The 26,732-nt window shown below is 34.5% G+C and overlaps 4 protein-coding genes and 1 long non-coding RNA gene across 9 annotated transcripts in view; 2 read left to right on the forward strand and 3 right to left on the reverse strand.

Moving 5' to 3' along the window:
- Positions 1-590: 590 nt before the first annotated feature.
- On the reverse strand, positions 591-2,281 carry Pex3 (peroxisomal biogenesis factor 3). 2 transcript variants are annotated; one of them, XM_089842740.1, is made up of 2 exons: positions 2,150-2,281; positions 591-2,015 (listed from the first exon to the last, which is right to left on the reverse strand). In XM_089842740.1, the coding sequence occupies exon 2, from the start codon at positions 1,983-1,985 to the stop codon at positions 843-845; it is 1,143 nt and encodes a 380-aa protein (XP_089698866.1). In that variant the 5' UTR covers positions 1,986-2,015; positions 2,150-2,281; the 3' UTR covers positions 591-842. The 2 variants fall into 2 exon arrangements, with proteins under 2 accessions (XP_089698866.1, XP_089698867.1); XM_089842741.1 differs by having other exon boundaries at positions 2,096-2,249.
- On the forward strand, positions 2,014-20,452 carry LOC149661275 (uncharacterized). Of its 3 annotated transcripts, none has more exons than XM_089842736.1 (16): positions 2,014-2,261; positions 2,402-2,576; positions 2,644-2,717; positions 15,252-15,411; positions 15,481-15,537; positions 15,592-15,741; positions 18,362-18,500; positions 18,562-18,655; positions 18,715-18,847; positions 18,905-19,050; positions 19,133-19,218; positions 19,275-19,463; positions 19,521-19,611; positions 19,674-19,866; positions 19,942-20,119; positions 20,177-20,452. In XM_089842736.1, the coding sequence occupies exons 2-16, from the start codon at positions 2,484-2,486 to the stop codon at positions 20,341-20,343; spliced, it is 1,950 nt and encodes a 649-aa protein (XP_089698862.1). In that variant the 5' UTR covers positions 2,014-2,261; positions 2,402-2,483; the 3' UTR covers positions 20,344-20,452. The 3 variants fall into 3 exon arrangements, with proteins under 3 accessions (XP_089698862.1, XP_089698861.1, XP_089698863.1); XM_089842735.1 differs by having other exon boundaries at positions 2,480-2,576; XM_089842737.1 differs by having other exon boundaries at positions 2,480-2,576; positions 20,167-20,320.
- Positions 11,680-14,314, reverse strand: LOC149661276 (uncharacterized). The gene is made up of 2 exons (XR_016368832.1): positions 13,549-14,314; positions 11,680-13,234 (listed from the first exon to the last, which is right to left on the reverse strand). It is a non-coding gene; the product is annotated as an uncharacterized LOC149661276 (long non-coding RNA).
- Positions 15,530-18,305, reverse strand: LOC149661277 (uncharacterized). 2 transcript variants are annotated; one of them, XM_089842742.1, is made up of 2 exons: positions 17,712-18,305; positions 15,530-17,648 (listed from the first exon to the last, which is right to left on the reverse strand). In XM_089842742.1, the coding sequence occupies exons 1-2, from the start codon at positions 17,851-17,853 to the stop codon at positions 16,711-16,713; spliced, it is 1,080 nt and encodes a 359-aa protein (XP_089698868.1). In that variant the 5' UTR covers positions 17,854-18,305; the 3' UTR covers positions 15,530-16,710. The 2 variants fall into 2 exon arrangements, with proteins under 2 accessions (XP_089698868.1, XP_089698869.1); XM_089842743.1 differs by having other exon boundaries at positions 17,704-18,297.
- A 763-nt stretch (positions 20,453-21,215) lies between the features above and the next one.
- LOC149661278 (serine/threonine-protein kinase 17A-like) overlaps positions 21,216-26,732 on the forward strand; it is a 57,982-nt gene continuing 52,465 nt past the window's right edge. Inside the window, exons 1-2 of the mRNA XM_089842748.1 lie at positions 21,216-21,470; positions 22,597-22,758. Of these exons, the coding sequence (XP_089698874.1) occupies positions 22,610-22,758 (149 nt within the window). The 5' untranslated portion in view covers positions 21,216-21,470; positions 22,597-22,609. The remainder of the gene's footprint in view (positions 21,471-22,596; positions 22,759-26,732) is intronic.

Consider the following 26,732-nt stretch of genomic DNA (forward strand, 5'->3'; position numbering starts at 1 on the left):
CGCGCTTGTGCATTTTGACCCACGTCAAGACAATCAAGGTTTGTGGGTTGATTGCTGGGGATTTAATGCCAAACAACTATAGAATTCACCTTACAGTGCGATGCCCATTTGTAGTTTGATGAGCGGGAAAGCAAACTAAAAGGGTGAGCCTCCGAAGAATGACGTTACATAACTAAAGCATTAAGAGGATACAGAGTGTCATCCTTCTCCTATTATCCCCTTCTGATAATAGTAATAACATCACTGTTGTCACTGTATAGAGTGCTGTCGGTTGTGACGTCAGATCCAAGGTTAAACGTCACGAGTCTGCCTTTAGCAATGGGCGGCCATGACAGTTACCGTTTTTTCTTTATGGGAAAACAGCATGGGTGACGTCACACCGGCGCTTCTGACAGCACTCTATGTGTACTGTTTTTACATTACATCAATAAATAAATCAACACACTTTGAGTTTATATTAAAAAAATTTGTTTAATTTAAATATAAATTGATTTATTACATAGTAGATACGCAGTTCTGAAGGACATTAAACTTTTATAGAAAAAAAACATGGCATTTTTCATTAACTTTCAAAACACTGTATACTCGCTGTAAATGGAAAACCCCACTAAATTTATTTATTTAGATATTTTGACTTTATAAGTTTATATGTAAATGAAAATGCAATAATAATTTACAATTATTAGTATTATTAACCCGAATTTATAATTATATTTATACAAAACTAGATCAAAATTAAAGGGCCACCAGAGGTCGCCTCCATCACAATTAATAATTTCCAATTTTTAACAAAACTACTTAATTAATTAACTTTGAAAATGAAGGTTAATTAATTTAATATCTTAAGGAAAATTGGAGATAGATGGTCGAATATTTTGATCAATGTCCAAGGGTTGGCTAAAAGCTTCGTAAATATTAGCAGCAAATGCTTTTGATTTTTCTTCTTGCAGAAGTTGTTGCAAAAGTGAATTTTTCGCGGAAACTCCGTTAATTGAGCAATTATTGTATGTTTTGTAATGAGAATGTAACGCGGGGATAATTTTAGCTACCGGGACCAAAATCTGATGCGGATTAACAAATTCCCCTTGGTTAGCGTGCATCATACTCTCAGAAACTCGATCAATTACGCTATTGAACCCCAAATCAATACCCTCCGCTAAAATTCGAGCAAAATCTGTAGTTTCTAAAATATCTCTCGTTTCTAATAACATTTTATGAAAAACAGTCGAACCATTTTCGACACTAGGCCCTCCTATTTCTAATCCATTACGTGGAAGGAGGTATGAAGCTACGTTAGTAATAATGCTCTTTTCTCCGTGAATAATGGATTTTTTAATAACGTTCAGGATATTTTGGAAGTCTGATAAAGCTAATCTATCCTTTAAACTAGTACTAGAAAAGGAGTCCGCAACCAAATCTCTTATAAGTAAGATTAAGTCCGTCATTCCGACGTTAAAGAAATGATTAACGCAACCTAGATATTTTTGTTGAACCTCTTGAGAACATGACTGAAGCGTGTTAATTGATATTTCCGTATTTTTCCCTTGTTTTTGGGTATCAATGTACATATATCCCCCAATAACGCTAAGTTGTACTCTCAAAAAGGCGACTAACATGACTTCCCCGCAGATTTCGCTTACAGCTTCCGAGAATACTAAAATTTTAAGGTCTTCCCATATTTCTAATTTTTTGTTCGGGCTAGTTTTGAGTTTATCAATCAGTTCATCAACTTTTAACGTAGTTTGGATGGTTTCACGCACTTTGGGAGTCAAGGATAAGACGGTAGAGTCGCATGTCTGTAAAGTTCCTTCAAAATGATGATAACGCTTCATTTTATCGAATAAATCTTGCGTTTGTCTGGTTTCCCACTCGGCCAATTTAGTGGCTAAAACTCGTCGGAAGACGTAAACTCCGCCAATTATCCCTCCTATTACGTAAAATTTTCGCCGATGACGCCTGGTGAAACTGGTTATACTATTCCACATCGTTAATTTAATTAATTTCAATCTAAATTTCTGAAAACAATTAAAAAAAGGATTTCTTAACTTCTTAAGCCTTGGTCCAACAACAACTACGCTGTTTAAATTATATTTACATGTTCTATATGGATAATTTGTTAAAGCTGCTTTATTTAAATGGATATACTTACTTAATATTAATCGTAATTAAACAATTGAGAATTGCTAGATTACAACATTGCCTACGTAAGTCCCACGCAGAAAGAAAACTTCCTCTTCTTTAATAACCAGTTCAAGACTGTCGTAAGTGCAAAGAGAGAAAAACTATAGACTAATGGCACCCCATGTTATTTGTCCATAGACATTAATAGAGTCAAACCTGGAAACTGCCATTACTCTATAGTCACAATAACTATATGAACTTTCGACCTTATAATTTGCAGATTAGTAGATAATAAATATTTAATCTTTATCATCCAACTACAAAAGTCTGAAACATTGAATTTTCCTTATTTTCATAGCAAAATGGTTACACTTTACGCAATATTATTCGCAAGTTCTATACCTCTTGCTTATGGTTATGGCAATAACTTAAAACCTTTTAGCTCTAAACCAAAGGTGAAAGCAATTTAACGAAAATAATTTTCGTTTAAAAACATCAAACTTTCATTTTATTTTAATTAAGGTCTTTGCCGATGTCAATTTTAATCGTTTTTCAAGGGAAAATGATGGTTTGTTAGGACTATGGTCATATAACGGGTATGTGAGAGTAATAACATGGATAAAGAATGCGCGTGCGGAAATTTGTTTTCACGCTATAGGATCGGCAACTCCCTATCTCGAACGACAGCTTATTCTGTATTAATAAAAAATGTCTTGATTAGAATCAAGTCCTAAAAAGTATCGATAAGACTGAGGTTATCACTTGTCTGAAGGATCAGATATTAATTTTTCTTTTTAATTGAAACTTAAAGGCATGCTTAAGAAAAAAACAACGTTCCATTACCGTTTTCCGTTGAAATAACTTATTTTACAGGTAATCAATTTCAAAAATTTACTTATCTCGGGTTTTCGGGCACAATTCCATTCCCCCAAAACATTTTATCATTACATTAATTACTTTTGAGAGAGTACGTGTATGACATTGAGTTTTAAAAGGTTCCCTCATTTGTGCCCGGTATGCTTCGCAGTGGATACGTTTTAAAACAATGGCGGAAAATTAAGTAGGGACAGTTAGATTTTTACTCGTGGTTATGCAAAATGATGTAATGTCTAGTGTACTTCAGTCAACAGTCATACTGTTCATTCTCATAGCTCAGGACATGATTAATGCTGCTCACTATTTCTCTCTCTAGTTTCAAACAATGGTTAGAGACCATTCAGTGCCGCAGGTCGCACATGAATATATTTCAACTACAGTTTACATCAATTCTCCGTGGTCGTACTATTAGAGGGTTAAGCACTAATTTGTTCAGAACATGTCTCGAAAGTGTGCTTGTTGTAAGTTTTTAAAGCAGTGTTGCCAATGTGTGGGTAATTTCCCACATCGTGGGAGATTTAGGTTTGGTTTTAGGCTCTGTGGGGAAAAAGTAATATTTTTCCGAAATCAATCAAATGTCGGAATTTTCCTGTTCAAGGGTTAATAGTGCAAAATTTTCAAAAATGCACTAATTTTAACTGCACAGATAAAATTAGTGCATTTTCGAAAATTTTATCCGGTTTAATAATTTCAAGCGACATTTTGAAATAAATTCGGTGATTTTAAGTTTGGCACTGAAAAAAAAGAAAGAATATTTTGAGAATTTTAAAGCTTTATAGCATTTGTACATATTGTCAAAGCCATGCGGAGTGATATTCCATATTAAACTTAGTATGATAAAATAGTCCAGATAAATATGACTGTAAAAAAGGGGGTGTGGGAAATGCGGCAAATTTTTAAAATGGAAGTGGGAACATCCACTTTCTAACATTAGCAACACTGATTTGAAGGTTTTGGTCATGGCTAAACAGACCGCTCATTCAGTTTTTTATTGTTTTAAAGCTTATTTTGACACGTTATCTCTCAAAAGTAATTAATGTAATGATAAAATGTTTTGGGGGAATGGAATTGTGCCCGAAAACCCGAGATAAGTAAATTTTTGAAATTGATTACCTGTAAAATAAGTTATTTCAACGGAAAACGGTAATGGAACGTTGTTTTTTTCTTAAGCATGCCTTTAAGTTTCAATTAAAAAGAAAAATTAATATCTGATCCTTCAGACAAGTGATAACCTCAGTCTTATCGATACTTTTTAGGACTTGATTCTAATCAAGACATTTTTTATTAATATCTGCTCCTTCAGTCTTCATTTTAATTAAGATTGTTAAGAAACTGTTTTACATTTTCAAAATCTACACTAAGCAGAAACATATAAAAAGGGGACCGTAACTTTAGCTCAATCAGTCATTTATTTATAATGATACTCCAAAAAATAAAAACGTAACTCATTGAAAGTTTGTATTCTTATTGTAATTAACATAATACAATTTTTTACAACCCTTTATTGAAACGCGAGGCGCTCCCCTAAAAATTCCACAAATAGGACCAAATTGACAGTTTTACACAATTTTTTAAAACGCTGATTTATGTCTGTTTAACCTTTAGCTCAAACTTTTCATAAGCCCAATATGAAATTCGGATATCCTTAAAACTTCTCAAAGACGATCCGAGATTATCAATTTCGAACTTTTTTTGTAGCATTAACTAACGTCTGTTTGATATTAAGCTTATAAACCTTAAACACAAAATAGTCAGGGCAATGCCGACTCAGTTTATAAGGGCTACCCTAAAAGTCCACAAAGGTGATCCAAGATTGTTAATAAATACGCCTAAAAAGTGCCCTCTTCAAAATATGTAGCCGGGGGAAAGAGAGCGTGATCGAGTGGGCTATGCTAGTGGGTATTTTGGTAGTAAGTAACGGGGGTTGGGACTCCAGGCATAGCCCGCTCCATTACGCACTCAACAACGCAAAGCAACTCGCGCCAGCGTGGGAAATAAGGCGGTAACACAGGGCAAATGACGAGTTTAAAAATTGCCTGGTACAGTTCAAAAATTAAATCGGAGGGGGGTCAGTGGTCCACGAGACTACTAAAAAATTCAAGGGTAACCAGAGTCCACACATTAAAATTCTAATATTTTAATTATCCACTTCCTTAGCTTAGCAGACGACGTGCTCTGGCCAATGGTCACGGACCAGTTTATTTATTCCAAGTCAGGAGGGTCTCTGGCCTAATGTCCAGTTTAAAAAAATCCTTATTTCCCACCCTGACTCGCGCTATAGCGCAAGCAGCTTGCGACGTGTTGCGCGTGATCGAGTAGGCTATGGTCCGGTCAAAAGAAATCTTCAGTTCAGCGTTGCAAATAAGGCGGTGGCACAGGGAAAATGACCAGTTTAAAAATTAAATCGGAGGGTGAGCAGTGGTCCACAGGACCACTAAGGAAATTCTAGGGTAACCAGGGTCCAGACATTATCTCAACTATTTTAATTACCCACTTCTTTAGTTTAGCAGACACCGCGCCCTGGTCAATGGTCATGGACCAGTTCATTTATTCCTGGGCAGGGGGTCGCTGGCCCAATGTCTAGTTTTAAAAAAATCCCTATTTCCCACCCTGATTCAGTTGGGAGTCCTGGAGCTCCTAAAGTCCAGAGATGCATATGACAAGGATTCATTTCTCATAAGCGAGAATGGCCAACTCTGTTGTGTAAGAGACAGCCTGGCAGCCTGGTATTTTTTTACTTCTAAGTCAGCTAGGTTTTCACCTTTAAAAGTTAATACAGCCCTTTGAATTTAAATAATTAGAAATGAGAAATGTTATTAAATGAATAAATCTATAGGGTTGCAGTTGTGTCGAAATGAGAGCAATTAAATATGTGTCTTTGATATTTAGCTCTGATAATTTCAGAAAATTAATAAAAAGTAGTGTTATGTATTTAACCAGAATTTATTTTATTGAAATTTATTAATAATTATTTAATTAAAAAAATTGTAATACTATTTTATGTTTTAAATTTTACAAATAAAATTCAAAACAGTAAACATAGGGCAAAGGTTATATTGTATTATAAATAGCCTGTGGGATTGATTTTAGCTATATCGCAATTAGAGCTCGACATTTTCTATCCATTATCCACAAATTAGTAATTAATTTGAATGAAAATAGGTGGATATCTTTTATTAATTGGGAAATAATGCACACACTTTACATTTAAATTTTAGAAGTTAATTTATTATTTACTTTGTGTATATAATATTCAGCATTAATTTCACTAAGGAAATAAACTAATTACTTACGACTACGAGGAATTAACTAGTATATATGTTTAAAATTATAATTTAATCGTTTCAAAACTAATATGGTTTTGAACCGGTCTTTGTAATTTAGTTATTAAAATTTTTGATTGTCGATTGGTCGATATTGAAAATCAACCAATGGTGGAACGAATTTTTTTTAAACTCAATGAAACGGAAATATCAATGAATCATCTACTGAAAGAGGTATCAACCTATTATTTTTTTTCAAAAGAAGGTAAATAAGGATTAGATGGCTTGCTGCTTCAAACAAGATTTTTAACCATGAATAGAATATTTTCTTAATTTTAGTCAAATTTAGATATTCGGTAATCGAGTTGATATGAATAAAGCTGTTTTTGCTCATGTCTATTTTAAACATTAATCACAGATTTCGCTTACCATTTCACAAGCATAATAAACACTACTGAAGGGCGCAAATCTATCTGTGATCGGTAACAGTGACCAATATAGCAATTTGCCCAATTAATCAGTTTGAACTTCATTTGCACATTTCTATTCGTTAATTTGAAATGTTGCGAGAGATTTGAATGGAATATAAGTAGATATCTCTATCAGAAGATAATTTTTGATGTTGATATTTAAGATTCATTGAGTTAAAAAAATTGGTATTGGTATTTCAAGTAAGCTTAGATATCAACATCGGTGAATTTACGATATGGGCTTATGATGTTAGTCTGTTTATAAGATTAAGTCGTTACTTTAAGTGTCACTAGACAGTATCTACCTCCAAAATCGAGAGTTAGTAACTTTATAACCATCTCCTAGTCAGAGGATATCCGAGGGTCAATTTCTTATATCATTGACTGACAACTTTTGGCAAGGCCTAATACCGTTTTTGCATGACTGTCGCCGTCAAATTCCTTTTAAAGCATAGATCATTAGATCATATAGTATCCACCCTTGATTTTCATTACGCAACACACGTTTGATTCGTAAACCTCGACGTGCACCACGATTAGAAGCATTAAAATGCAAAAACAACACACTGACCGCATACATTTTTAGTAAATAACAGACTCAAACAGAGTCACTACAGCTGTTTTCAGGGCTGAACGAGCGACCGAGAGGGCTTTAAAGAAAAAGCCTCCGGCGGCCGGTCTCTTAAAGGGGGTAGTTTCGAGGGAACGAAATTCAAATGCAAGGCGCGTCCCTTCAACAAAAAACATTGAATTCGTTAATACGGACGTTTTAGGCAATTATAATATTGAAATTTTATACAATTAAGTAATATTTAAGAAAACTAAGCACTACTTTCAAAGTCTAAACTTTAAAAACACGACGATACGAGAAGGCGAAGTAACAACAAGAGGTAAACATTTTTATAAATGGCAAAAATTAAAGGTAAGCCAAGGCTTAGCGCAATTTCACCGCCTTAAAGAAAGTGCCAAGTTTAGAAATAGATTGTGGGACAATAAAAAGGTGGAAAATTATGAAATTAGGCTTATATTAAAGCTTGAAACCTACTTTATATTATATTTAAAATCCATCCATGAGCAAATCCTCAAAAAATATGAAAATGGCAACGAAAAAGGACCCACTCTCAAATTTTTTTCCCCTTAAAAAAATGGCGGCCACAAACGGGGTAATTTGTCACGGCGGCAATATTAAAGCAGTCTTATCTCACTATCGATTAATCAAAAATGTCTTGATTAGAATCAAGTCCTAAAAAGTATCGATAAGACTGAGGTTATCACTTGTCTGAAGGATCAGATATTAATTTTTCTTTTTAATTGAAACTTAAAGGCATGCTTAAGAAAAAAACAACGTTCCATTACCGTTTTCCGTTGAAATAACTTATTTTACAGGTAATCAATTTCAAAAATTTACTTATCTCGGGTTTTCGGGCACAATTCCATTCCCCCAAAACATTTTATCATTACATTAATTACTTTTGAGAGAGTACGTGTATGACATTGAGTTTTAAAAGGTTCCCTCATTTGTGCCCGGTATGCTTCGCAGTGGATACGTTTTAAAACAATGGCGGAAAATTAAGTAGGGACAGTTAGATTTTTACTCGTGGTTATGCAAAATGATGTAATGTCTAGTGTACTTCAGTCAACAGTCATACTGTTCATTCTCATAGCTCAGGACATGATTAATGCTGCTCACTATTTCTCTCTCTAGTTTCAAACAATGGTTAGAGACCATTCAGTGCCACAGGTCGCACATGAATATATTTCAACTACAGTTTACATCAATTCTCCGTGGTCGTACTATTAGAGGGTTAAGCACTAATTTGTTCAGAACATGTCTCGAAAGTGTGCTTGTTGTAAGTTTTTAAAGCAGTGTTGCCAATGTGTGGGTAATTTCCCACATCGTGGGAGATTTAGGTTTGGTTTTAGGCTCTGTGGGGAAAAAGTAATATTTTTCCGAAATCAATCAAATGTCGGAATTTTCCTGTTCAAGGGTTAATAGTGCAAAATTTTCAAAAATGCACTAATTTTAACTGCACAGTTAAAATTAGTGCATTTTCGAAAATTTTATCCGGTTTAATAATTTCAAGCGACATTTTGAAATAAATTCGGTGATTTTAAGTTTGGCACTGAAAAAAAAGAAAGCATATTTTGAGAATTTTAAAGCTTTATAGCATTTGTACATATTGTCAAAGCCATGCGGAGTGATATTCCATATTAAACTTAGTATGATAAAATAGTCCAGATAAATATGACTGTAAAAAAGGGGGTGTGGGAAATGCGGCAAATTTTTAAAATGGAAGTGGGAACATCCACTTTCTAACATTAGCAACACTGATTTGAAGGTTTTGGTCATGGCTAAACAGACCGCTCATTCAGTTTTTTATTGTTTTAAAGCTTATTTTGACACGTTATCTCTCAAAAGTAATTAATGTAATGATAAAATGTTTTGGGGGAATGGAATTGTGCCCGAAAACCCGAGATAAGTAAATTTTTGAAATTGATTACCTGTAAAATAAGTTATTTCAACGGAAAACGGTAATGGAACGTTGTTTTTTTCTTAAGCATGCCTTTAAGTTTCAATTAAAAAGAAAAATTAATATCTGATCCTTCAGACAAGTGATAACCTCAGTCTTATCGATACTTTTTAGGACTTGATTCTAATCAAGACATTTTTGATTAATATCTGCTCCTTCAGTCTTCATTTTAATTAAGATTGTTAAGAAACTGTTTTACATTTTCAAAATCTACACTAAGCAGAAACATATAAAAAGGGGACCGTAACTTTAGCTCAATCAGTCATTTATTTATAATGATACTCCAAAAAATAAAAACGTAACTCATTGAAAGTTTGTATTCTTATTGTAATTAACATAATACAATTTTTTACAACCCTTTATTGAAACGCGAGGCGCTCCCCTAAAAATTCCACAAATAGGACCAAATTGACAGTTTTACACAATTTTTTAAAACGCTGATTTATGTCTGTTTAACCTTTAGCTCAAACTTTTCATAAGCCCAATATGAAATTCGGATATCCTTAAAACTTCTCAAAGACGATCCGAGATTATCAATTTCGAACTTTTTTTGTAGCATTAACTAACGTCTGTTTGATATTAAGCTTATAAACCTTAAACACAAAATAGTCAGGGCAATGCCGACTCAGTTTATAAGGGCTACCCTAAAAGTCCACAAAGGTGATCCAAGATTGTTAATAAATACGCCTAAAAAGTGCCCTCTTCAAAATATGTAGCCGGGGAAAAGAGAGCGTGATCGAGTGGGCTATGCTAGTGGGTATTTTGGTAGTAAGTAACGGGGGTTGGGACTCCAGGCATAGCCCGCTCCATCACGCACTCGACAACGCAAAGCAACTCGCGCCAGCGTGGGAAATAAGGCGGTAACACAGGGCAAATGACGAGTTTAAAAATTGCCTGGTACAGTTCAAAAATTAAATCGGAGGGGGGTCAGTGGTCCACGAGACTACTAAAAAATTCAAGGGTAACCAGAGTCCACACATTAAAATTCTAATATTTTAATTATCCACTTCCTTAGCTTAGCAGACGACGTGCTCTGGCCAATTAGCCTATTCACTTTAAGGGCCGCGCATGAGAAGTTGCAATGTTTGGGGGCATGAGTTATAGCGCTTCTATGGAGTTAAACGTGTAAACTAAACTACGATGGACGTATGGGAGACCTTTTGAAATTCAATATTAAAATAAAATGCCTAGTATTTAAAACTGAGATAGTACAATTAAAACCATGTTAAGAAATAAAGTGTTTAAGTTCTAATGGAAACGGTGCATTGATACTAGTAGGTTAAACTCACTAAGCCTCGGCGACGGTATGGGATCATCGGCGATGACCGCCGATGCCGTGCCGAAAGTGCTGCGTATAACACGCTCGTAAGCCTTGGCGCCCAATTTAGTGAGTAGAATTTCATTAAATTCCCTAATTTTACGTCTATCAATTGAATTCGATAAAATTTCACCTCGGAAGTTCAATTAATACTTTTACAACAAGTAATAAAACACTGTTTTATAAAAATAAACTCGAATGCGTAGCAAATAAGGCAAAAGGAATGGTTAAAAGTACTGCACTGCACCCAAACATTCTTTCTACGCATGCTCACCTCTCGAAATTTCCCCCCCTGTTCACCCCCGCTCTACCGGTGAAAAGGTCTATTGTCACGGACTAGTTTATTTATTCCAAGTCAGGAGGGCTCTGGCCTAATGTCCAGTTTAAAAAAATCCTTATTTCCCACCCTGACTCGCGCTATAGCGCAAGCAGCTTGCGACATGGATATATGTTCTGAACTCAATGCTTGCGACGTGTTGCGCGTGATCGAGTAGGCTATGGTCCGGTCAAAAGAAATCTTCAGTTCAGCGTTGCAAATAAGGCGGTGGCACAGGGAAAATGACCAGTTTAAAAATTAAATCGAAGGGTGAGCAGTGGTCCACAGGACCACTAAGGAAATTCTAGGGTAACCAGGGTCCAGACATTATCTCAACTATTTTAATTACCCACTTCTTTAGTTTAGCAGACGCCGCGCCCTGGTCAATGGTCATGGACCAGTTCATTTATTCCTGGGCAGGGGGTCGCTGGCCCAATGTCTAGTTTTAAAAAAATCCCTATTTCCCACCCTGATTCAGTTGGGAGTCCTGGAGCTCCTAAAGTCCAGAGATGCATATGACAAGGATTCATTTCTCATAAGCGAGAATGGCCAACTCTGTTGTGTAAAGAGACAGCCTGGCAGCCTGGTATTTTTTTACTTCTAAGTCAGCTGGGTTTTCACCTTTAAAAGTTAATACAGCCCTTTGAATTTAAATAATTAGAAATGAGAAATGTTATTAAATGAATAAATCTATACGGTTGCAGTTGTGTCGAAATGAGAGCAATTAAATATGTGTCTTTCATATTTAGCTCTGATAATTTCAGAAAATTAATAAAAAGTAGTGTTATGTATTTAACCAGAATTTATTTTATTGAAATTTATTAATAATTATTTAATTAAAAAAAATTGTAATACTATTTTATGTTTTAAATTTTACAAATAAAATTCAAAACAGTAAACATAGGGCAAAGGTTATATTGTAATATAATTAGCCCGTGGGATTGATTTTAGCTATATCGCAATTAGAGCTCGACATTTTCTATCCATTATCCACAAATTAGTAATTAATTTGAATGAAAATAGGTGGATATCTTTTATTAATCGGGAAATAATGCACACACTTTACATTTAAATTTTAGAAGTTAATTTATTATTTACTTTGTGTATATAATATTCAGCATTAATTTCACTAAGGAAATAAACTAATTACCTACGAGGAATTAACTAGTATATATGTTTAAAATTATAATTTAATCGTTTCAAAACTAATATGGTTTTGAACCGGTCTTTGTAATTTAGTTATTAAAATTTTTGATTGTCGATTGGTCAATATTGAAAATTAACCAATGGTGGAACTAATTTTTTTTAAACTCAATGAAACTGAAATATGAATGAATAATCTACTGAAAGAGGTATCAACCTATTATTTTTTTTCAAAAGAAGGTCAATAAGGATTAGATGGCTTGCTGCTTCAAACAAGATTTTTAACCATGAAGGGAATATTTTGTTAATTTTAGTCAAATTTAGATATTCGGTAATCGAGTTGATATGAATAAAGCCCTTTTTGCTCATGTCTATTTTAAACTTTAATCACAGATTTCGCTTACCATTTCACAAGCATAATAAACACTACTGAAGGGCGCAAATCTATCTGCGATCGGTAATGGTGACCAATATAGCAATTTGCCCAATTAATCAGTTAGAACTTCATTTGCACATTTCTATTCGTTAATTTGAAATGTTGCGAGAAATTTGAATGGAATATAAGTAGATATCTCTTTCAGAAGATAATTTTTGATGTTGATATTTAAGATTCATTGAGTTAAAAAAATTGGTATTGGTATTTCAAGTAAGCTTAGATATCAACATCGGTGAATTTACGATATGGGCTTATGATGTTAGTCTGTTTATAAGATTAAGTCGTTACTTTAAGTGTCACTAGACAGTATCTACCTCCAAAATCGAGAGTTAGTAACTTTATAACCATCTCCTAGTCAGAGGATATCCGAGGGTCAATTTCTTATATCATTGACTGACAAGGCTCACTATAGCTTGGTCAACTTTTGGCAAGGCCTAATACCGTTTTTGCATGACTGTCGCCGTCAAATTCCTTTTAAAGCATAGATCATTAGATCATATAGTATCCACCCTTGATTTTCATTACGCAACACACGTTGGATTCGTAAACCTCGACGTGCACCACGATTAGAAGCATTAAAATGCAAAAACAACACACTGACCGCATACATTTTTGGTAAATAACAGAGTCACTACAGCTGTTTTCGGGGGAATCGGGGCTGAACGAGCGACCGAGAGGGCGTAGAAGAAAAAGCCTCCGGCGGCCGGTCTCTTAAAGGGGGTAGTTTCGAGGGAACGAAATTCAAATGCAAGGCGCGTCCCTTCAACAAAAAACATTGAATTCGTTAATACGGACGTTTTAGGCAATTATAATATTGAAATTTTATACAATTAAGTAATATTTAAGAAAACTAAGCACTACTTTCAAAGTCTAAACTTTAAAAACACGACGATACGAGAAGGCGAAGTAACAACAAGAGGTAAACATTTTTATAAATGGCAAAAATTAAAGGTAAGCCAAGGCTTAGCGCAATTTCACCGCCTTAAAGAAAGTGCCAAGTTTAGAAATAGATTGTGGGACAATAAAAAGGTGGAAAACTATGAAATTAGGCTTATATTAAAGCTTGAAACCTACTTTATATTATATTTAAAATCCATCCATGAGCAAATCCTCAAAAAATATGAAAATGGCAACGAAAAAGGACCCACTCTCAAATTTTTTTCCCCTTAAAAAAATGGCGGCCACAAACGGGGTAATTTGTCACGGCGGCAATATTAAAGCAGTCTTATCTCACTATCGATAGGCCATTTCAACCAAAAGGCATTAAGAAAAAACAATCGGATTATTATGACGCAACTATACGTAAAAAAAGGCCAATATTGGTCGCGCTGATATTTACCAATGAAACAGCGTATCCATGCTAAAATATCGCAGATTGGGGTAGTTTTTAAAATTTAAAATTAAACATACTTAAAATTAATTTTTCTCAAAAACCTTAAAAATGGTCCTAGAAAAAGGTTTAAATTTTGATATAAAACCGTTCCCAAACGTAACAAACGAATATTTCATTTCAAAAGGGTGGCCACAAAATGGCTAAATTTGAAAAAAACTCCATGTTATTTCTATGGGAAAATTTAACTTTTTCACCAAAAGGGCTGATTAATTTTATGGAAATGAAAACCACCCTTAGCAACTTTATTTTTTATACAATAAACTAATGGGTGGATCTTCTTGAAATTTTAACCACATATTGAGGGCCCGAATTGTAGTTCTGTGGAATTTTTTCAAAGCAGTTAATACGATACAAAAAAAGTTATAACCAATCAAAAAACCATCCTTATACATTAAAGTCGGTATGAGGTCTTATCTAAGAGAGCTATCGCTCTCCTAGAATAGGCCATTTCAACCAAAAGGCATTAAGAAAAAACAATCGGATTATTATGACGCAACTATACGTAAAAAAAGGCCAATATTGGTCGCGCTGATATTTACCAATAAAACAGCGTATCCATGCTAAAATATCGCAGATTGGGGTAGTTTTTAAAATTTAAAATTAAACATACTTAAAATTAATTTTTCTCAAAAACCTTAAAAATGGTCCTAGAAAAAGGTTTAAATTTTGATATAAAACCGTTCCCAAACGTAACAAACGAATATTTCATTTCAAAAGGGTGGCGACAAAATGGCTAAATTTGAAAAAAACTCCATGTTATTTCTATGGGAAAATTTAACTTTTTCACCAAAAGGGCTGATTAATTTATGGAAATGAAAACCACCCTTAGCAACTTTATTTTTTATACAATAAACTAATGGGTGGATCTTCTTGAAATTTTAACCACAAATTGAGGGCCCGAATTGTAGTTCTGTGGAATTTTTTCAAAGCAGTTAATACGATACAAAAAAAGTTATAACCAATCAAAAAACCATCCTTATACATTAAAGTCGGTATGAGGTCTTATCTAAGAGAGCTATCGCTCTCCTAGAATATACTCTGTTACAACATCGGTTGTCAGCACGCGCAAACCTAGGTCTATATGTAATCTAGCCTTGCGCGTGCTGACAAGAGACAAAAAACTTCAGGATCTTCAGGATTTAAATTCGTTTAAAATATCCTGAAGTTTTTTGTCTCTTGTCAGCACGCGCAAGGCAGAATTACATAGAGACCCAGGTTTGCGCGTGCTGACAACCGATGTTGTAACAAAGTATATACAGAATAAGCTGTCGCTCGAGATAGGGAGTTGCCTATCCTGTAGAGTGAAAACAAATTTCCTCACGCGCATTCTTTATCCATGGTAATAACTTCAATTAAAAAAATATACATTATTTTCGTCACTTAGAATTGCTGAAAAAAGTCAAGCGAAAATAAAAGAATTTAATTTCAATGGTGATTTTATATCATCATCTTTATTCCATGAAGGTTTAACGCAACATACAAATCTAGCAACTGAAAATAATCCCAAAATTGGATTAACTTCTGATTTAGACGCGGATTATTTGGTTGGTATAATTAATCCATAATATTCTAGAAAAAAGTTGCAAGAATAAAAATTAAATAATTCTTAATAGAAATACTTAATTCTTCAATCAATTTTAATTGGAATAGATGGATTCATAGTTGAATGGGTAAAAAAATCATTATATTTTATTGCGAAACTTCTTTTACAAAATATTTTATAGGGTTATGAAGGACACCAAAGTGATGTAGTTTTAAGTAAACTTTTAAAAATTCTAAAAATGTCCAAAATGGAAGGAAAATTTACAATTGGGATTAACTGGTGTGATAATTGGACTAAAATGCACTTGGGAAAAAATGCTTCCACTTCTCAGGTATGTATAAACAACAAAAGGGCGGGGCTTCAAATAGACGCGTGGTGGGGGAATAAAGATGATTGGTTAAGGCGACGTCTGACGTTTGGTAGGAGGGGTTTATCCCATATTGCTGCGTCTCTAAAACCATGGAATGATAATTGTAACAGATTTACAAATAAGGCACTTTAGGCGAAATGTTTTTTCAAGAAGGGAAAATCTTTAAATTACATATTTAAAGTGACATAATGTAAAAAATATAATCTTTTTATATTTTGAATCCAATTAGATTCATTACAAAGGGTTAATTACTTTTGATTTGTTGAAACAAAAAATTATGCCTTAGAAAATATTCAAGGGACACAAGGCAATGTGACAAAACCAAAATTGCATGCCATTGTGTGTTAACTTCAATCAGGTACTGATTATTAAGAGTTACAGTGACACTAAATTTGCCACCTTAAAGGGAGGGTGAAGTAGAAAATCAAGTGATTTTTAATCGATTCTTCTACTAATTATAAGACCAGTCTGCATAGTGAAACATCCAGGAAATACTTCGGAATGATTTTAAAATTCAAATTAGGTTCAGATTTTAAGGATAATTTTAAACAAGGTCCTCCGACCAATCGCGTAACGCCCTGCCTTCCATTTAACAAAATTCTCGTGGCACGTTCCGCGCGAATTTTATCAAATCTCGTGATAAATTTCATTCGACACGGAGCATGCGTGCCACGAGAATTTTGTTAATAAAAAGGCAGGGCGTTACGCGATTGGTCGGAGGACCTTCTTCAAAATTATCCTTAAAATCTGAACCTAATTTGAATTTTAAAATCATTCGGAGTTGGTATTTCCTGAATGTTTCACTATGCAGACTGCTCTTATAATTAGTAGAAGAATCGATAGAAAAAAATCACTTGATTTTCTACTTCACCCTCCCTTTAATAGCTCTCTTGTGTCCCTTAAATCTGGGCTGTAATTTTACAATTGAATTTATTCAGAATAATCATCGGAAGATTCATACTCCTGATATGTGATAGCTTTCCTCGCTCTTTTAGATCTAACTATAACATTTTTGAAATTTTTCATTTTCCTTTTAGAGGTTATCGAAATTTCTCGATCCTTCTCACTACATGCAGTTTCATCATCAGAGTGTTTAGTTTCAATTTTTTTAAAGTTACTAAGCAAGGAATTTCGTAGATTTGCACCACTGATCAAAGTTTTAAAGTTTCTGAGTACAGTTGCCTTTAAATCAAGTGTTGCCGGGGGTTGAATCATTTTAGTAGCTCTAACATGTACAATTTTCCTTTGAACATTTCGAACTTTTTTGGTTGGAAGTTTTTTAGGTTCTGGGGCTGGAAGAGTTATTTCTTCAGTGTCGCTATGTGGTTCATCTTTAACGTTAACAAAATTTTTCCCTAAGCTTAACAGTGTTTCCGCTGCCTTATCCTCAGTGTCGCTATGCGGTTCATCTTTAACGTTAACAAAATTTTTCCCTAAGCTTAACAATGTTTCCGCTGCATTATCATCACCGGTGTCGCTACTATTAGGTTCATCTTTGACTTGAATATCCTCCATTACTTTTAATCTCTCTTCAATCTCTGTATCGCTTTCAGGTAATGCTGGAAGAATAAATTCAGTTTCTTCTTGCGTTACATTAACTAGTGGTGTAGGATATAGAGGAAGGGGAGTTGTGGTGATTATCGTTGTCAGTATGGAAGTCGATGTGGAAGGGGCCTCTTTTGAATTGCTTTCTTCTTCGTCATTAACAGGTGCAAATAGTTTAACATTCAAATGTCTTTGGTATCTAATGTTTTCTTTATCGACTTTGTATCGATTTTGGAATGTGTGTTCGCCTCTAGAATCATTCGTTATCTTTTTTTGAAGTTTGCTTTTCAATCTGGATACAAAATCCATTTTTCCTTTAGTACCTTTGAAAAATAATGTTTAGTATATATAATTATAAAGAATGACCTTATAAAATACATTTTTACTTATAAATAACCACTCCTCCAATGGATAATAATCAAAATTAGGGCCAAAATAATTAAATACAAACGGACGAAAACCAGTTTTCTTTGTCACCGAACTTGCATTGCCGCGAAAATACATATACAGGAGATGGGTGCTGGACATATACCATTAATATTTTGGAGATACGACCCATTGAGTTGAGAAAATTACCACTAATCTTCCATCCGCTAGGATATAAGACCCAATTAACTATATCCCGCGCTTGTGGCGCCATCCCGGTGCAACCAAGGGAACTAAAAGAAAAGGCGGGAAGACCCAATCAACTATATTACGCGCTTGTGGCGCCATCCCAGTGCAACCAAGGGAACTAAAGCAAAAGGCGGGAAAGTTTTCTGATTTCAAGAATACATGTATTTATACATTTCTTATCTAGGCTTCGAGATGGCGACACCATCGTGTGATAAACTTGGAAGCTGTCCGTCCCAATGTTTTCAAAAGTGTCCCACGTAGCCCCCCCCAACGCAAAGGCCACTCTAGTGGTAATTTTCTCAACTCAATGATACGAGGTTCATAGGTGGCGATAGCTGCCTATTTTATATGAGCAAAATGAAAATTACACGAAATTCAAACGAATTTTAACATGTACTCTGATAAAGTTTATGGTTTTAAGGTTGCGAAATATTTTTATGATAATGCGATGTACCTTCTAAAAACATTGTACATTGGGGCAAGCGAATTTGCATTTACGCATGAAAATAATCCAGTTATTTTACTGTTTGGAGGTGGACTTAATGTCCAGGAGTTCAAAGGTTAATAAATAATTATATAAAAAAAATTCATTGTCGGGGCTTGCACAACTTTCAATTATAGAATTTACGTCATTACCACTAATTATCGATCACCGAGTAATTAAACCAATTTGGATTGGTAACTATCTCAACACTGGTTCCAGCGATATACTTAGGTATATTGAAGGTAATTAAGGGCTTATAGTTGTAATAAAGTAGTATTCTCTCAAATTAGAGAAAAATGGTCTCACTTAATTAATGGTACATTTGCTTGGGTAACCCATGCAAGAGACGCGCAGAAATCGGGTTCAAAGTTCATAGAAAATTTTGATACCTATACAATACCTGAAGATAGCCTGAAATATCAGGTAGTCCGACATTACTATATTTGGAGATCGTTTTGGCTATATTAAATTTTTATAAAGGCTAAAGTTGCTAATTGGGCTCAAAGTAAAATTAATTCGGGTGATTGGACCATGTTTCTCAGCTCTGTGAACCCTGGAGAGGACAATAGACCTTGCGCTGGCTGGGGTCAAACTCTTAAATTGGTCCCCAGATATTGGAATCAAAGGTTAATTTACTTTTATTTATTTTTTCATAAATTATTTTCCTTATGTATTTAATTACTCTTTCTTGCTTAAATTACGTTTTAGTTACAATTTTTTGAAACAGTGGCGTTATATGTCTGAGACAAAGCCATCTAATTACGTTCTCATCGCCACTTTGAATGATTACAGCGGTAATTTCTAGCGTTTCACGGGTATTTAGTAATTAAATTATTAAATTTCCTTCTAGAATCTACAGTAATATTGCCGTCTATGGAAAACGGGTTTCGAGATTTACATACCACAGCTAAATACACCGCCAAATTTAAAAAAGATACCGATAAAAAACTGGTAACTAAAAATGGGTTGAAGTATCCTTACTATTGGTTCAAATATACCAAAGAAGTTGAGCGATTGACCAAAACCGGTCAAGTTGATGGTATAAACGGAATTTAGTTACTTTTGTCCATGAATATAAAAAATATCATATTTTAAGTGAAATACATTAAAACGTTATTGGACCAAGTTTGGGAACGCCTTAACTATGAAAAAAATCCTAATTTAGATAGTTTATTTCGCAAAATTAGGTATAGGCCCACCTTGCTTATTTTCAAATTCGTTATGCTTTTACTAAATAAAAATATTGCAGAATATCAATTTCGAAAGCAAAATCTTCATTAAAATGGGTTCCATTAAACGTAACTGTCCCCAGTTCTTCCATATACCCTGTTGGCCCTAATCTGAATAATTTATCCAATACATTTTTGGTAAATTCTACTCATCCCTTACGTTTAAAAATGAACGAAAGTTTAGCGCGATCATTGAGAAATCATTTTTACAGAGTAATTCGAAATATTATTATATTAAAATACATCTAATGCCAAATTTTAAATAAATCTTAATTATTAAAACTATAGGGTATGGTCTCATTTGCATACGAACCATCAAACGATTTTAGTACCGTTCTCAAAATTCTGGGATCAAGTGATAGAAACATGGGATTAAATTTCACTTATTATAGAATGAATTCCGAACATAATGTTATGGGTGATTATGGTATAGTAGGAGAGATATCATGTATCTCTTCCGAACGAGGTGGGTTTGAATAATTTTACATTTTTTGGTAATCTAATGTGATATAGACTTTATTAGGTACCTCTAAATTAGCCAGTTTGGAACTAATTCCAAGCAATTTAAACTGGAAACATCATTTAAAGGATAGTTCTGATTTAGTGTTCCAAATTTTTTGCGCGAAAAAAGAGACAGTATGCCATGTAATTATAAGTGAAATTGAACTTTATTTTTACATTCTGATTTGAAAGCTATATTATATATTAATAATGTTTCTTAATGTCAAATTAATCAAATAAAAAAATGTACGGTTTTTGAAATATAATTAAAATTATATAGGAGATTTGTTACTACAGACTGATGGGCGTATATATTTAATAGGAGAATTTGGAATATCTATTTGGGTGTGGTGCCCGTTTCGATCAGTTTTTTTATTTATTAATATATTTTGCATAACAGAAAGGCAGCAGCTGCTTTTTATGTCTAGTGCCAAGTGTATTGAGCGTGGGATTGTCTAGGGTCAAGGACGAATTGGTTTCATTCAAATGCGCCCATCTAGAGCTTAGACGTTTGCATCAATGGCGAAAAGTACCGAGGTGTCTTGTCCAATACATAGTTTATAGGCATGGAGGATTCCTACCATTAACACAAGGAGACCAAGCGACTTAGAGCGTAAAATCTTCTGCTATTTTACGCTCTAAGTTGCTTGGTCTCCTTGTGCAAATGGTGTGAATCCTCCTTGCGTGTAAACTATGATCACGGACCTCGCATTCATTAAGTGGACGAAAAAATCTGAATTTTTTTGCAACTTGAAGAAACTATGATACTAATTCTAATTTCTTTCTTGTAATCATGAATCAAAACAACAATATAGGCTACTATGTTAAAAATTTGGCTAAAACTTTCCATTTTCTCATTTCAAATGCAACTGCTTTGCACAGTCTTGATAGTTTTTTGTCCTTTTAATAACTTTAAAGTCCGTAGATGACAAAAAATGTTTCTTTTAAAGACACCGACAGCCGACAGAGGCCGCCACCAAACAGGTGTATTTGAAAAGTTGCGTTTCTTTCGGGAAGGGGGGAAATGAAGCCGACGACCGTTGAGAGAGGCATAGGACGAGGTGTGTTGGATTTTCACCTGAAGCCGTTCAGTGTTGTTGCTGTTGCGTTGTCGATAGGTCCTGTGGTGCGGATGCCTCATTCCCGTTAGTTTAAATTCACATTGTTGTTTATTTCGCGTTGATTAAATTTAGTTTAAACCCCTTTGTTTCCCGCTAAACAACATAATCCGCGTGTATTTTGGTTCTTAAAGGACATTTTCGTTAATCGCAACCGCGTTTTCGCTAAATCTACGGATTACCTAGAACAAATTTTTGGTAAGTAAAGAATTTTTCCGTTAATAGTGGATACCTGTTTGAAAATTTCAAGCACGCGTTTTTCGGGCCTTGATACTGCATTACAGCTACCAGGAAGATACCGACTGTTATTTATGTTATTAGAGTTTATACGATATAAATTTCGAAAGAAAAATATGCCACTAGAACAGTCAAAAACGAGAAAAGGTCTTAAAAAATTAGGCCTAGACTATCACCTGTATAAAGGCTATTGCAAAAATGCGAAAAACATTTATTGAATCAAGGCACCCTTTGGAGATGGGAAAATATTAAACAGTCACATTTGTGTATATTTCACAATTAGAAGTATTCTTAAAAATGTTATCTTGGTGTCAGTCAAGACACGAGTCCCGGAGTTTTACAAATGTTTCTGAATTCGCGAATTCATTAAGTGACCTTTGACATGAAGTTCTGAAAGTGTTAGAATACATTGAATGTCACCAATGCGCGATAAAGTTTCCAAGTTTATTGTATTTCAAGTTGTTGCCAGACTAAAAACAATTCGTCTAAGAGAACTTATTATTTAAAACATTTCACTTCGATCAAATTGCATAATTTCAATCACTATCTATCTGTTCAAGTGTCTAAATCAAGTTTAGGGATCGTATAACCTCTGGGTATTTTAGGGAAAGAAACCATGACATCACCAAAGGGGCTATTCTTTATTCAAAGTTAAAATTCTTTGTCGAATACCTCACGGGGAAATTTATATTTTCTTCGAATTTTTCCGCCAACTTTTATTCACCTAAAGTTTTCAGTATAATTACTAATAGAATAAAATGACCGTAGGCAAGATGAGCATCGATTGTTGCCCCGGGGTTTTAAATCAAGTTTTACGCGTAGGGAATATTCATGGGTAGAAATTAATCAATTCTTTAGATACAATAAAGCTTTCTTATTAATTTTCTTTACAAAACAAATTCCAGATTTCTAGGTCGATATTTCGTAACTTGAGGGTTGGAAAAATAGGCACAAAACCCATCCTTTGATCTAGTTTAGATTTAACAATTTCAATTTCATACCCATCTATTACCCAGATTAAATTGGTGTTAACTAATTAAATTTAATTTCTTTCCTTTCTACCTATTTATTTTTTTCTCTGGCGTAGATTTTAACAATTAATGGATGAGAATTGGAATCCTACAGACGGTAAAATTAACGGCGTCATGGCGCAAGGATTTTTATCCGAAAGTAATCTTACGGATTTACTGACCATCAAAACTGACCCCTTGACCGATACTTATACCATGGAAGCCAGACCATTTGCCAGGTAGGATTATTTAATTTTTTTTTTGGTGGTGGATAGATTGTCATTGTGTGTCAATACCGCGTTATGATAAGGTTTATTGATAAGTTATCGAATTTAGAGGGTGTGACAAATTTTATTTGATAATATTCAAGTATAGCTAATGAGGTCGACCTTTCGGTGTTTGAGTCGGGTTATAAAATAGGAGATGGAAAATTACTTCGTTTATACTTATAGCACAGTTAACACGTCACTAGTGTAGGGCACAAACCGATATATCAGTTCAATGCTAATTTACCCATTAATCGGTTTGTATTCGGTTGATAATCGGTAAAAAGCGATCGAAATCGGTTTCTTGGAGTTAAATAATTAGTTATTCTCGCAAAGTTTAAATAATCGCTTAAAATCAGTATCGATTCCAGTAAAACTTCAAAATTGACATCAGTTAATTTACGATCACTAGTAACCTTCGTCCGATTTATAGTTGCCACAGGTCACTGAGGTCAGTGTACGTAAGAATATACTGACCGTATTTGAAGTACCATTCTTAAACTCCCTCAAATCCCAAATATTGAACTTAAAGTCAGCTTTATTGAAATACAAGGGTTGTAATTTATAAAAACAAGTACGCTTTAAAATAGGCTAGTATGCCTTGTAAATATTTTTAAATTTCGTAACGGGCTGGCTTTAGTTGTTTGACTTGTAGCTGATTCACCCCTCAACTACGTACTTGTACGTACGGTTAAACAGGAAAGAGCATCTGTCTTCTTCCTTCGCAGCCTCGACCCAAACGGGGTCTCCAATGGCTTAGCTTAGCTTAGCTTATCCACGCATATACGCTACAGAGCCTTCCATCGACCAAGTTGTATAACGAGATAGAGATTGGGGATAGGGTGACTCACGCTAAGAGGGCTTCAATATTTCCTTTTAGTCCTCCCCCGGGTCTCTCCCCTTCACCAGTAAAACTTAAATAAACCTTGATTTCTTTCTTCATCATCTATGAATATATCTTCCCTTCACTATACGCAATGTTATCGCCGCGTAAGTCTTAGATTTCCGTGTTACTAGTATGCTAGTATCGAAAAAGCTTAGAATTAAATCAGGGATAGATTTAATTTTAGAAGTAGGAATGGAGAACGGTTAGTATTTACTTCAGTTATTCCGACTCATAACCCAGTATAGAGCCCCTCCCTCCAACACGTAACGAAAAGTTTTTAAATTATCTTATTGGCTCACTTAAATTACGTTTTGATGACGTTGCTGACTGGGACGGCGAAAAATACGTAATTCCTTTTTACCTCTGTCGCTATGACCCGCCTCTTCTTTCATACCCCCCGTCCCGTGGAAGGGGGTCCGGGACTTTGACGCCAGCCCAGATTACTCTGTTCTCCATTCCTACTTCTAAAATTAAATCTATCCCTGGTTAAATACATTTTGTGTATTGAAACGGTAAGATTTCGCTACTTACTTACCCTTCGGTTAAATAAGAGTCCAGTTTTTAATCAGAAACGAAAAGGTCGTCACCTTTTGGTACATCAATCAAAAATAACTCGCGTCGTTAGGTTATTTTATTTTAACAACAATGGCATGTCTACTTCTGCTCTGTGTTAACAATTCAACCCAGAAAATTCATAAATAAACACTTCCTCTTTTATGTATTCGCTTTTAATAATGATTCCACCCTGTTTTTCATTCACCCCATCACCATTATCGTGAAAAAGCGTTTCTCACGATGTTTGCGCGTCTCAAAGGGACAATTTATCAAATAGATAGGGACCACTTTTTTCCTGGTCCGGAGTTCAAAACTAAAAAAATCTTATCTCTCAACACGAAAAAAACAACCAAAGGGTTTCGTTGTATTATCATTTACCGTTTGTTATGACTATCTTTAAACAGAAAACGTTCTGTGTGTCGATAAGTTTGAAACAGTTTCGATGATAGCTTTGAATGTCAGAACATTTATTGTTTATCGTCCTAATGCATTGGATAATAGGCATACATATATATATTTTTTATATTCTGTCTGTTAGTAGGTAAATATTGGGGAAATTTCTAAGCGTAGTTTTACACTGATCCGAATTTTGTAATAAAATAACTTTTTTAAATTAAAATTCGACATCAGATAGGGTAAATTTATAACTATACTTATCTGTAGTTTAGTGTTAGTTTCTCATTTTTAGAATTTTGCGTCAATATCAATTAAATCTATCTCAAATTACGAGAAGTAATGACATGGAACATTGGTTTTTCACTTCTAAGGAGAATCCAATCTTGATTAAATCCTAGTTTAAAAATACTCTTATTTATTTATTATTACATCATCAAAAATAAACTAGATGTATCACTTTTTATTTTCCCATGCACATTTCTTCCAAAGTTCCAAGAAAAACATTTTTCCCCTATTTGATTTTAAAGATGGTTTAAAGGGATAATCGCAGATTATGTAGTATCAGGGATAGATTTAATTTTAGAAGTAGGGATGGAGAACGGAGTAATGTGGGCGCGCGTCAAAGTCCCGGACCCCCTTCCACGGGACGGGGGGGGGGGTATGAAAGAAGAGGCTGGTCATAGCGATAGAGGTAAAAAGGAATTACGACGTATTTTTCGCCTTCCCCGTCAGCAACGTCATCAAAATGTAGTTTAAGTGAGCCAATAAGATAATTTAAAATTTTCGTTACGTGTTGGAGGGAGGGGCTCTATACTGGGCCATGAGTCGGAATAACTGAAGTAAATACTAACCGTTCCCCATTCCTACTTCTAAAATTAAATCTATCCCTGGAACTACCAAAATTATCTGTCAAAGAGCAATTTACCCAAAATATTTTGAAAATACGAAATGTTCGTGACACGTTTTGTCTTAGCATTACTCCCAAATCAAAACTGGACTAGTTACCATCATTTTTGGCCAACATTGTTAACAAAGTTGTTATAGTGAACTGCCAGCTACGGTAAAAGATAAAGATTCTTGGTATAGGATATAATTTCTTCTTGTTAGTTTATTTCATAACGAGGAAGTGTATATTTAACTATAACATGGTCTAACAATATATCTTATCCGTTATTCGACTGGCGTTCCACTCCAACACTCTCGCGACTCTGTTGTCTTAGTCTTATCGGTCTGCATTCTCTTATAATTATATTCCATACAATGGAACTCTATTGTTTTTTGGGGACTTCGTTAGTCGAACGATCCTTGACCCTTCCCGAGTTGACAATCGTGCCTTATATTAGACGACATGATTTGACCAAGTGACTTTATTACTGCTCAATTTACTATATATAGAAACACGCTATATAAGACTGTACCACCAACGTCACGAGGTCACCTGGGTAATAAACTATACCCTTAGTATTATTTTAGAAGTTAGTTGTAGTGTAATTATGAATGATGAATACACTTCCTGTGTTGTAAATATAGTGCCTACCTTATTGTTGTTAACTTTGGCTAATAACAATCACTGTCACAATTACTTCCAAGGCTTTGCCAAGCAGTAAGATTGAACCATTTTATTTGATCTTTGATCTACTTCTCTTGGTATCGGACACTTTGCATGCAATCTCTAAAATTAACATTAGAAAATCAGCTGCTAATATAGTTTATGGCATGGCAACTATCCGACTCTAGTGTTTGTTTTTACACTAAGTGTTACTTGGGGTATCGAACTTGCAGCAACCGTGAGAAAAAGAAACCATCTAGTTTTAAATAATTCTGAACAAATCCATTTCTTTTGGAAGTTGCGACATTAAGAACCCCTGCGGATTACCATCCTCAATTAAATGTTAATACTAACTATGGGAAAGAGAGGATGAGTTCACCAATGAAAATATGGTATAATTGCACACTGTATAGATGGTAGGGAGGGTTTTTTAGACAAGGTCCGGACCATTTTCCCGTTTCACTAGTTCACTCTAGTTCCCGAATGAGACTTTGAGAGAGAGGGGGGTGGTTATATAGGGGTTATTGTTTGCCTCCCTCTTAATGGCTTCTTTTGGTGAGG

Source organism: Phalangium opilio, unplaced genomic scaffold (assembly GCF_054372755.1).
Source record: "Phalangium opilio isolate 3A_F unplaced genomic scaffold, DU_Popi_V2 ptg000070l_1, whole genome shotgun sequence".
NCBI lineage: Eukaryota > Metazoa > Arthropoda > Arachnida > Opiliones > Phalangiidae > Phalangium > Phalangium opilio.